The sequence below is a fragment of the Pistacia vera genome, unplaced genomic scaffold (genome assembly GCF_008641045.1).
Source record: "Pistacia vera cultivar Batoury unplaced genomic scaffold, PisVer_v2 Contig673, whole genome shotgun sequence".
Classification (NCBI taxonomy): Eukaryota; Viridiplantae; Streptophyta; class Magnoliopsida; order Sapindales; family Anacardiaceae; genus Pistacia; species Pistacia vera.
In genome coordinates, this window is record NW_022196527.1 from 1,591,670 (window position 1) to 1,604,297 (window position 12,628).

Genomic DNA, 12,628 nt, shown 5'->3' on the forward strand with positions numbered 1-12,628 from the left:
CAGATATTCTTGAAGATTTGTTTACTCGTTAACAGTTAACATTCGTATTAATGACGGGTGTGTTTAGTCGGGGGGTATCAGTATTCTTGAAATAGCGTCATCTTATTTACTTTATTATCACGTTTGGTTATTAAAAATATATATGATGTATTTAGTTATTACTTTAGATATAATTTTGAGAAAATATTAGATGTTGAATAGGAAAATATTACGAGATAAAATTTAAAAATTTTTAAAAAACCTTTTAGGTTTGCTAATTTAATTAAACACTTTATATATAAAATTGTGTAAAATGACAAAAAAACCTCCACCACCTGCAGTGCCAGATTTCGGCACCACACTAGAATCTGGTAGAAAAATCGCGTTACAACACGACGGTCGGATCTGTGTCATAAAGCGTCGATTGGCTAGATGTGGCGTCGACTGCTGCAAAGGTCCACTATGGATCTAGCAGAATAGGACAGATCGATGAATAAAGACCATTTTCGGGCGTGGTGTAAGCTGTTATGACAGATTTGGCTACCACCGACGGTGGTTGCTGGAATCTGGCAAGTATGGGGGGGGGGGTGTTTTTGCTAATTTTTAAACTTTTTGTGGAGCTATTTAATGAAATTAATAAACTTAAGGGGTCTAAAAGTAATTAAAAAATACACTAATTTCTCAAATAATGTGCCAAACAATATTTGGGGAATAGGATTGGGAGTATGGGTTGAAATATTGAACCAAACGCACCCATAAAATTTCGATAATTTTTCAATATTAATAGTAATTACTATTGGTAATTAGGAGATAATCTGATTAAGATTATTTAGTAATCTTATTTTTATTACAGTTTTACTCCGATTAGTAAAATTTTAGGGCAATAATGCCCTTATTTTAAAAACAATTTACAAAAATACCAATTGATTTTTATCCTTATATACAAAGTTTTTAGGACATAAATACCCCTAAAATTTAAAAAAATTACCAAGGGTGGTGGTCAGATCTGGCACCACGCCACCCGCCGAAAACCACTACTGACAGCTGCCAAAGGCGATAGAATGGCACACGATCTGTCAGATCTATGGCTGTTCACGGCCAGATCTCCACTTTCATTGTTGTCAGCAATGGTGGCAGGCCGTCAGTAGTGGCTTGGGCAGGTGGGGGGTGTTTTGTTAAGTTTTAAATTTTTTTTTTGTTGGGGGTGTTTTAACTAAATCTGAAATGTATGGGGTTAAAAAAAACTATTCAAAAATAATATTAATAAATTTAAAAGAGGACAATAGTAAATTATTAACATACTCACCAATTTATTCCTCTCAACCAAAACATATTAAATAATATACCCATTAATTTATTCCAACCAACTAAACATATTTCCCTAAACATCAAAGGTTGTTTGGATCAGGGGTAAATAATATAACAAGGGTATATTTGTTTATTTTGCAAGATTCTTATGTTTGGTTGCAAGTAATAAAATATTACGGTAATCTTTATTACAAATAGGGGCCGTTTGGATCGGGGTAATATTAGATAACTGGGGTAATATTTTTTAAAGGAGCAGATGACGATGTTTGGTTGGTTTGTAAAAAATTATTCTCGAAATATTTTATGACAAACAACAGCATTTGGGAGGCATATTGCCGGGAATCTTAATACTGAGGGGAAGGGAGGTTGTTATTAAAACTTACCCCTGGTAATACAATTTTGTTTCCCATGTTGCCCCTAAACAGTTGAGCATTTGGTCCAAATTAACCTTATATTTGTTAACATTTACAAAAAATACAAGTTCACTTATGCAGACTTTTGTCCTCGCTTTTAAAAATTTTCAGACGACATTGCCGTGTTATTGTCATTATTTACAAAAAATGTCATTATATCCAGAACTAGCCACACACGCTAGCACTGTTGACCGCCGTCGAAGGCTGCCAAAAGTAGTCATAATGGTGTACAATCGGCCGTATATGCCCAGCCGTGCGCCGGGGAGGCTTTTTCTAACCATAGATCCATGGTCGGAAAAGGCCAAATTGGCTGTTTCATGACCAAAGACCTGGCCATTTCATGGCTAGATTTGTGTGTTTCACGACCATAGATTAGCCGTGTAACGGCCAGATCTGTGGCATTGTCGGCGTCACGGCTAGATCTGTGGTACTGTCAGCAGTGGTGGCTGGCTACCGGTGGTGGCTTGAGGTGGGTAGGGTTGTTTTTGTTAAGTTTAAAACGTTTTTGGTTGGTAGGGGTTTTTTTGCTAAATCTGAAAAGTAGGGGGTTAAAAAAGATTATTCAAAAATATTAATAAAAATAATTTATATTATATTTAAAAAGAGGGGCAATTTAGTAATCTATATAACATCCACCCTTTATCCCAACCAAACGTATATTCACCAATTATTCAAACAAATAAAAACATTTTCTAAACATTTCCAGTAATCTTTAGGCTGCGTTTGGTTAGAGAATATTATATTTATGAGGAATGTTGTATTATGGAAAGATAGATTACTAAGGAATCTTTAAAGAAATGTGTTTGGTGGGTTGGAATAAATTATGGTATGGTATAATAATATGTTGGTTATGAGGATAAATGAGTGGATATGTTATATAGATTACTAAATTGCCCTCGTTTTTAAATAAATATATTATATTATTATTATTATTTTATTCTTTTTTTTAAATTATTTCTTTTAACCCCTATATTTAAATTTTAATAAAACCCCCAACCATATACGACTTTAATTGTAGCAAAATCACCCCCACTCAACCCAAGCCACGCCTGCAGCCACCACCACCACCAGAAGCCGCTGTAATGGCGCACGACTAGCGGATCGGCTGGTCGTACGTCGATCAGGCCTAATCCGGTCAGATCTGGCTGTGAATATGGTTGTTTCACGGCTAGATCTGGCCATTAATATGGTCATTTCACACCAAAGATGTGGCCGTGAAAAGACCAGATCTTGGCTGTGAAACGGCGACCGTTTCACGACCAAAGATCTGGCTTTTCACAGCCGGATCTATGGCATTTCACGGCCACATCTTTGGTCGTGAAACGGCCAGATCTGGTCGTTTCCGACCATGGATCACAAATCCATGGCCGAAAATGTCCTTATCGGCACAAGACTGGCAAGATCCTGCCGGTCTTGGTCGATATGAGACTTTCGTCGGTGGCCAACGGTGGTGGCTAGCGATGGTGGTCTTGGATGATTGGGGGTATTTGTTAACTTTTAAACTTTTTGTAGGGGGGGTGTTTTAGCTAATTCTCAAATGTAGTGGGCTGGGTAATTGTTATTTGGTAGATATATGAGGGCAAATATGTTAGAAATGATAAAATATTAAGGGCAAAATAGGGTCAAAATTAAGTACCTCGGTAATTATTATTAACACCCTTGGGAAGGTAATCTGATTACCCCCAATATTACCAACAATAAACCACATTTGTAATAAAAGATACGAATATTTTATTACTTGACAACCAAACGAAGGAATCTTGAAAATTAAACAAAGATTATAAGATTAATTTAATTACCTTGAACCAAACGCTACCTTAAGGTGATCTTTTTCCATTAATATAATATACTCTATAATAAAACATTATATGATTCAAACGCCCCCTCATAGTAATCTTTAAGGTAACTATCTTTCCATTAATATAACATTCCCTTAACCAAACGCACCGAAAAGGTAAATGACTTTTCTACCAACGTTTGCTTTAATACACATTTTCACCCAAAAAGTTTCAAAATCCATTATCCCACTAAAGTTATATTTCGTTACTACCAAAATGAATTACATTTCTCAATCGACGTTCGACGATTACTGGAGCCAGGGAAAAGGAGTTTTGTAGAGTGGAGGTCGATGGATCAACCAAGGTAAGAGGGGTTTTGTAGAGTGGAGGCTGATGAATCGAATGGTATGATCGATTGAATATTTGCCTCCGGAATCAGCCAAAAATCAACTAAGAACAAGAAGTGGAAACTTTAGCTTTGCGGTGACGAGCAATTGGAAGAAATCAGATGTCGAAGTGGGAGAGGGTTTGTATAGAAGAGAGACGGAGGTTTGCAATGGCGGTGATAGAGAAAATTTTCACCCCAGAATTGATTTGATGGTAGCAACGGAATATAAATTTTGAGTGGAAAAGTGGTGTTTTAAAAATTTTTAGATGAAAAAATGTCATTAACACAAACCTTAGGGTGGAAAAAGTCGTTTAATATAAACTTCCGATTTGGTATACAACAAACTAAACGTAAACAAAATCTTAAAATAATTTATAGAGATTATTTCATGTGGCTAATCTTGATTGTTGGTTCTTCAATGCCATTTAATCCTAGAAACACCACATACATTCGACAAGATTATGGGTTTTAGAAGTCTTATATTCAAGTCACACAAAAAGGTATTTATCAGAGTTATTACTTACTTGACTCATTAGGACTACAGAAATTCATACACCTTAAGATGCATAAGCTAGAATCTGTTTGTTATTATAAGCTGACTCGTTTAGATTTTCAGTTGTTATCTCACTTGACAGACAAGTTTATATATACCAAATTCATATATCATTTATGCATGATGAAACTACCTGAACAAAGATTTGAAGTGAAACATGATGATGGAGTTCGCTAATTAAACAACATCACAGAAACAAACAACCGCCACTAAGGTATCACATAAAAAATATCCTCCAAACGCTAAATATTTGTTAATTTCACAAAAACATGTGAATATCCAGCCTCAGCTGATACATCAGTAATTTTCCAAGATAACAGTTTTGGAAATGGCAAATAGCTCATGGCAATTTCCTCTTCTTCTATGTTCATAGGTTCAGGACCAGGATTGTTTAGTATGTCCAGTAATGAATTGGTGGCTCCAACTCTTCATGCCACAGAGGAAGTTTGTCACCAGGGTAGAACTTTCTGGTCATTCCTCAGAGTTGATCTGCAAAATACCCACAATGCATTAGCGTACAAGTAGTTGTATTCTAGTGACAGACAATACATCCGCAAATTGCATAGTCACACACAGCCAAAGAGATCTTACAGTGACAGTGCGGACAACACCCCCACTGACAATCACGAGCAATGGCAAGGGAAACTGCTTGACCACTAATTGCTGCAAGAGAATACCAAAAAGATAGCAATAGAACTTTTGACATTAACTTTCAACAGACATCTATTTTGTTTTTCTTTTTCTGCTTGCTTAGGAAACTAAATACCAACTTTCTAATCAAGAGAAATATAAACAATTAAATCAATACTCAAAATTCATACCAATAAGACATTCCAACAGTGACAGCTGCAGATTTTGATAATCAAAATAAAGAACAATGGAATTCCTCCAGATCAACCCCAATATTTCATTACGTGTTGACAGTGGTAACTAATGAGACTTTTGTGATCGAGTGTTCGAATCAATTTACACACACCTCAACTAATCTTTTAGAGTTTTAAAATTAATAATTGAGTAAATTTTCTAGTCGTTAGTAGTAGGACTGTTTAACGAACCGAGCCGCTCGCGAGCCAGCTCGACTCGACCCGAGTCTGGCTCGTTAACGGCTCAACTCGACTGTATTTGAGCCGACTCGGCTCGATTCATGAGAGGGAATGAGCCGAGTTCGAGCCTAACTAGGCTCGGCTCGTTAGGCTCGCGAGCCACATTCGGCTCGAATTCATAGGGGCATATTAGGGGTTTTTTTATAGTATGGAGGATTAAACTAAAATTTTCAAAGAAAAAGGTTTGCAAAAATGACAAAGATCCCCCAATTTTGAAATCCCTAAAAACGCAACTCCACCGCTGTTTGCTGTAAAACCAAAACGAGAAAAGAATTTCAACCAACTTTTCAGCCGCTCCGGTGTCTTTCCTCATCGTCGTCAAACGACTCAAACCCATATGCTTCGTCATTGTGTTATCGCATACTTGTTGTATCTATCCCTTCAAATCTCGCCGATGTTTGGACGTTTCATGTTTTCCTTTTGTTTTGTCACTGTCAAACCCATCTCGTTGTCGCCGCCGCCATCGTCAAGGTTTCTGAAGGTGTTGGCTTGTAAAGGTATGTGTGTGATATTGCTCACAGATCCGATAAGAGTTAGGGCTGTTTTAGACTTTAGTTTAAAAGAAGTGACATTTCACATTTGTAAAGCTGCAGTTTGCATGAGTAATTTGCACGAAAAAGTTATTGAAATGTGAGCCTGCGTGAGTTTCAAGCCAAATGGGACAATATAACAGATGCATTTTATTGACCATTGGTTTTTTTACTACATGCATACTAAAAAAAACAAAGGGTATTTTGAATTCAAAAATATTGAAATTTGCTCTTAATTTTTTTTTAAAAAAAAATTGTTTTTTATCGGCTCACGAACCAGGCTCGAATTCCCCTCCTCCCTCCATGAGCCGAACCGAACCAGAAAATTAGAGGCTCGGCTCGAACTCGATTTCTCCTCTCCTCTCACGAGCCGAGTTCATTAAGCTAAAAACTCAGTTTGACTCGACTCGATAACAGCCCTAGTTAGTAATCACCCCTATTACTATTAGCAATATAGTAGTCACCCCTATTACTATTAACAATAGAGAGGAGTTCGATTCCTCTTTAGTAATATAACTAAAAGTTCTTATGGTTCCACCTAAAAGTGGTTAAGACCAAGTGTCTCACATAATTATTACTATTAATAATATAAAATAAAAATATAGTTCATCAGAAAGGGATTGAGAAACTATGAACTATCATAAATTAAAAACAAAACGCTCAAACAATTTCCCGAAATGAGAGTCCCACAATCTGCAGTAATAATATAAAAAATAAGCAACTGAACTTCCTGCCCCAGGTCCTGGACTAATGACTTGATTATAGAATAGAATTGAAATCCAAAGTAACACAACCCTGTTCCAGAAACAGATAAACCACTGTGACTAAATGGAGGGCATTATTTTAGGAGAGGTTGGCGTGGGGGAAGAATCTAAGAGATTTTAAGGATTAATATCATTCTGGTTATAGTAGGATTCATATGTGGCTACTCTTGGCTTTGATTCAGGAAGCTCCAGTTCTTCAACAAAACCAGCTGTCATCTTCATAAAATCTTCCATGTGTAGTCCTCGCCATTCCTTTAAAGCAAAAAAGAGGTCGATGATGTTTAAGTGGTTATTAAAGTGTGGTTGAGAAATGAAATCAAATAAAAATACCTCAAAATTCCAATCTCCATAGAGATTAGGATCGTTTTTGTTGGTCCAGACGTAAGCCTGAGCTTGTAAGGAGTTGTCAGGAGTGTCCTGCATGAATGCATATTTGATTCGATTGAGAAGAGTTAAATGATATGTATATGATTACTCAAAACTCAAAAGGCATCAATTCAATATTTGTTACTTACCGTCAAACAAACATCAACAGAGGTCCTTTCGTACTCAAAATCTTCAAATATATCTAAACTATCCAATTCAGGATCCGTGATTCCCAGCAGCACCTGTAACGTAAATTTTCATATTTTTAAAATTAATTGATTGTAAAAGAAAAGAAATATGAACTAATTGAAGAGGCTGAGATCACCCTGCCAGTGACTTTGTGATTCTCGAGAGGTAGAATAGCTGGATACACACGCCCTTTTATGCTAAATCTGTGACTGCAATCCCAACTCCATAATTAATTAAAATTAGAAAAAAAATATATATGAAATTGAAATTGGAATCTAAAAGAGAGAGAGAGAGAGAAAGACTAATTGTTGAGGATGGCAGAGGAAGACTGAGGAACGCGTTTAAGAAGAATACGAACGACGTCGTCTGCAAGTAGGCTTCCGTACACGAAAACGCTGTGAAGGTTACCGCTCATTGCTGACGCCGTCGCCGTCCCCATTTATCTGTTTTTTTTCAATTTCTGATTCTCATCAGACTAAAAGCTTTATATACAAACCATTCCACTTCAGGTTCAGGGCCGTCCAGGTGGAACCGGAGAAATCATTTGTTGTTTGACCAATCATCACTTGCCACGCTTCTCCAACTCCCACTCCCAAGATTTGTTTACTCGTTAACAGTTAACATTCGTATTAATTTGAAGGGTGTGTTTAGTCGGGGGGGTATCAGATATTCTTGAAATAGCGTCATCTTATATTACTTTATTATCACGTTTGGTTATTAAATAATATATATGATGTATTTAGTTTATTACTTTAGATATAATTTTGAGAATAATATTAGATAGTTGAATAGGAAAATATTACGAGATAAAATTTAAAAATTTTTAAAAAACCTTTTAGGTTTGCTAATTTAATTAAACACTTTAATATATAAAAATTGTGTAAAATGACAAAAACACCTCCACCACCTGCAGTGCCAGATTTCGGCCACCACCACTAGAATCTGGTAGAAAAATCGCGTTACAACACAGACCGGTCGGATCTGTGTCATAACGCGTCGATCTGGCTAGATGTGGCCGTCGACTGCTGCAAAGGTCCACTATGGATCTAGCAGAATAGGACAGATCGATGAATAAAAGACCATTTTCGGTCGTGGTGTAAGCTGTTATGACAGATTCTGGCTACCACCGACGGTGGTTGCTGGAATCTGGCAAGTATGGGTGGGTGGGGGTGTTTTTGCTAATTTTTAAACTTTTTTGTGGAGCTATTTAATGAAATTAATAAACTTAAGGGGTCTAAAAGTAATTAAAAAATACACTAATATTTCTCAAATAATGTGCCAAACAATATTTGGGGAATAGGATTGGGAGTATGGGTTGAAATATTGAACCAAACGCACCCATAAAATTTCGATAATTTTTCAATATTAATAGTAATTACTATTGGTAATTAGGAGATAATCTGATTAAGATTATTTAGTAATCTTATTTTTATTACAGTTTTACTCCTGATTAGTAAAATTTTAGGGCAATAATGCCCTTATTTTAAAAACAATTTACAAAAATACCAATTGATTATTTTATCCTTATATACAAAGTTTTTAGGACATAAATACCCCTAAAATTTAAAAAAATTACCCAAGGGTGGTGGTCAGATCTGGCCACCACCGCCACCCGCCGAAAACCACTACTGACAGCTGCCAAAGGCGATAGAATGGCACACGATCTGTCAGATCTATGGCTGTTCACGGCCAGATCTCCACTTTCATTGTTGTCAGCAATGGTGGCAGGCCGTCAGTAGTGGCTTGGGGCAGGTGGGGGTGTTTTTGTTAAGTTTTAAATTTTTTTTTTTGTTGGGGTGTTTTAACTAAATCTGAAATGTATGGGGTTAAAAAAAACTATTCAAAAAATAATATTATATTAATATTTAAAAAGGAGGACAATTTAGTAAATTATATAACATACTCACCAATTTATTCCTCTCAACCAAACATATTAATATAATATACCCATTAATTTATTCCAACCAACTAAACATATTTCCCTAAACATTCAAAGGTTGTTTGGATCAGGGGTAAATAATATAACAAGGGTAATCTTTGTTTATTTTGCAAGATTCTTATGTTTGGTTCGCAAGTAATAAAATATTACGGTAATCTTTTATTACAAATAGGGGCCGTTTGGATCGGGTTAATATTAGATAACTGGGGTAATATTTTTTAAATGGAGCAGATGACGATGTTTGGTTGGTTTGTAAAAAATTATTCTCGAAATATTTTATGACAAACAACAGCATTTGGGAGGCATATTGCCGGGAATCTTAATACTTGAGGGGAAGGGAGGTTGTTATTAAAACTTACCCCTGGTAATACAATTTTGTTTCCCATGTTGCCCCTAAACAGTTGAGCATTTGGTCCAAATTAACCTTATATTTGTTAACATTTACAAAATATACAGTTCACTTATGCAGACATTTTTGTCCTCGCTTTTAAAAATTTTCAGACGACATTGCCCGTGTTATTGTCATTATTTACAAAAAATGTCATTATATCCAGAACTAGCCACCACCGCTAGCCACTGTTGACCGCCGTCGAAGGCTGCCAAAAGTAGTCATAATGGTGTACAATCGGCCGTATATGCCCAGCCGTGCGCCGGTGAGGCTTTTTCTAACCATAGATCCATGGTCGGAAAAGGCCAAATTTGGCTGTTTCATGACCAAAGACCTGGCCATTTCATGGCTAGATTTGTGGTCGTTTCACGACCATAGATCTAGCCGTGTAACGGCCAGATCTGTGGCATTGTCGGCGTCACGGCTAGATCTGTGGTACTGTCAGCAGTGGTGGCTGGCTACCGGTGGTGGCTTGAGGTGGGTAGGGTTGTTTTTGTTAAGTTTAAAACGTTTTTGGTTGGTAGGGTTTTTTTTTGCTAAATCTGAAAAGTAGGGGGTTAAAAAAGATTATTCAAAAAATATTAATAAAAAATAATTTTATATTAATATTTAAAAAGAGGGGCAATTTAGTAATCTATATAACATATCCACCCATTTATCCTCCCAACCAAACGTATTATTCACCAATTTATTCAAACCAACTAAACACATTTTCTAAACATTTCCAGTAATCTTTAGGCTGCGTTTGGTTTAGAGAATATTATATTATTGAGGAATGTTGTATTATTGGAAAGATAGATTACTAAGGAATCTTTAAAGAAATGTGTTTGGTGGGTTGGAATAAATTGATGGGTATGTTATAATAATATGTTTGGTTATGAGGATAAATGAGTGGATATGTTATATAGATTACTAAATTGCCCTCGTTTTTAAATAATAATATATTATTATTATTATTATTATTTTATTCTATTATTTTTTAAATTATTTCTTTTAACCCCCCTATATTTGAAATTTTACTAAAACACCCCAACCATATACGACTTTAATTTGTAGCAAAATCACCCCCACTCACCCCAAGCCACCGCCTGCAGCCACCACCACCACCAGAAGCCGCTGTAATGGCGCACGACTAGCCGGATCTGGCTGGTCGTACGTCGATCAGGCCTAATCCGGTCAGATCTGGCTGTGAATATGGTTGTTTCACGGCTAGATCTGGCCATTAATATGGTCATTTCACTACCAAAGATGTGGCCGTGAAAAGACCAGATCTTTGGCTGTGAAACGGCGACCGTTTCACGACCAAAGATCTGGCCTTTTCACAGCCGGATCTATGGCATTTCACGGCCACATCTTTGGTCGTGAAACGGCCAGATCTGGTCGTTTCCGACCATGGATCACAAATCCATGGCCGAAAATGTCCTTATCGGCACAAGACTGGCAAGATCCTGCCGGTCTTGTGTCGATATGACGACTTTCGTCGGTGGCCAACGGTGGTGGCTAGCGATGGTGGTCTTGGATGATTGGGGGTATTTTGTTAACTTTTAAACTTTTTTGTAGTGGGGGTGTTTTAGCTAAATTCTCAAATGTAGTGGGTCTGGGTAATTGTTATTTGGTAGATATATGAGGGCAAATATGTTAGAAATGATAAAATATTAAGGGCAAAATAGGGTCAAAATTAAGATTACCTCGGTAATCTTATATTAACACCCCTTGGGAAGGTAATCTGATTACCCCCAATATTACCAACAATAAACACCATTTGTAATAAAAGATTACGTAATATTTTATTACTTGACAACCAAACGAAGGAATCTTGAAAATTAAACAAAGATTATAAGATTAATTTTATATTACCTTGAACCAAACGCTACCTTAAGGTGATCTTTTTTTCCATTAATATAATATACTCCTATAATAAAACATTATATGATTCAAACGCCCCCTCATAGTAATCTTTAAGGTAACTATCTTTCCATTAATATAACATTCCCTTAACCAAACGCACCGAAAGAGTAAATGACTTTTTCTCACCCAACGTTTGCTTTAATTACACATTTTCACCCAAAAAGTTTCAAAATACCATTATCCCACCTAAAGTTTATATTTCGTTACTACCCAAAATGAATTACATTTTCTCAATCGACGTTCGACGAGTTACTAGGAGCCAGGGAAAAGGAGTTTTGTAGAGTGGAGGTCGATGGATCAACCAAGGTAAGAGGGGTTTTGTAGAGTGGAGGCTGATGAATCGAATGGTAATGATCGATTGAATATTTGCCTCCGGAATCAGCCAAAAATCAACTAAGAACAAGAAAGTGGAAACTTTAGCTTTGCGGTGACGAGCAATTGGCAAGAAATCAGATGTCGAAGTGGGAGAGGTTTTGTATAGAAGAGACCGGAGGTTCGAATGGCGGTGATAGAGAAAATTTTCACCCCTAGAATTGATTTGAGGTAGCAACGGAATATAAATTTTGAGTGGAAAAGTGGTGTTTTAAAACTTTTTAGATGAAAAAATGTCATTAAGGCACAAACCTTAGGTGGGAAAAAGTCGTTTAATATAAACTTCCGATTTGGTATACAAAACAAACTAAACGTAAACAAAATCTTAAAATAATTTATAGAGATTATTTCATGTGGCTAATCTTGATTGTTGGTTCTTCAATGCCATTTAATCCTAGAAACACCACATACATTCGACAAGATTATGGGTTATTTAGAAGTCTTATATTCAAGTCACACAAAAAGGTTATTTATCAGAGTTATTACTTACTTGACTCATTAGACTTACAGAATATTCAATACACCTTAAGATGCGCATAAGCTAGAATCTGTTTGTTATTATAAGCTGACTCGTTTAGATTTTCAGTTGTTATCTTCTCACTTGACAGACAAGTTTATATATACCAAATTCAATATATCATTTATGCATG

General features: G+C 36.2%; 1 protein-coding gene and 2 non-coding genes across 3 annotated transcripts; 2 read left to right on the forward strand and 1 right to left on the reverse strand.

Annotated features, from left to right (window-relative positions):
- The first annotated feature begins 4,221 nt into the window (after positions 1–4,221).
- On the forward strand, positions 4,222–4,318 carry LOC116113181. The gene has a single exon (XR_004125379.1). It is a non-coding gene; the product is annotated as a small nucleolar RNA snoR80 (small nucleolar RNA).
- A 2,539-nt stretch (positions 4,319–6,857) lies between these two features.
- LOC116113163 (AIG2-like protein D) lies at positions 6,858–7,817 on the reverse strand. Its single transcript, XM_031399320.1, has 5 exons — positions 7,674–7,817; positions 7,508–7,580; positions 7,332–7,424; positions 7,147–7,233; positions 6,858–7,068 (listed from the first exon to the last, which is right to left on the reverse strand). Exons 1-5 carry the CDS (start codon positions 7,808–7,810, stop codon positions 6,934–6,936), a joined length of 525 nt encoding a protein of 174 aa, XP_031255180.1. The 5' UTR covers positions 7,811–7,817; the 3' UTR covers positions 6,858–6,933.
- A 4,479-nt stretch (positions 7,818–12,296) lies between these two features.
- Positions 12,297–12,393, forward strand: LOC116113182. Its single transcript, XR_004125380.1, has one exon. It is a non-coding gene; the product is annotated as a small nucleolar RNA snoR80 (small nucleolar RNA).
- The last annotated feature ends 235 nt before the right edge of the window (positions 12,394–12,628 follow it).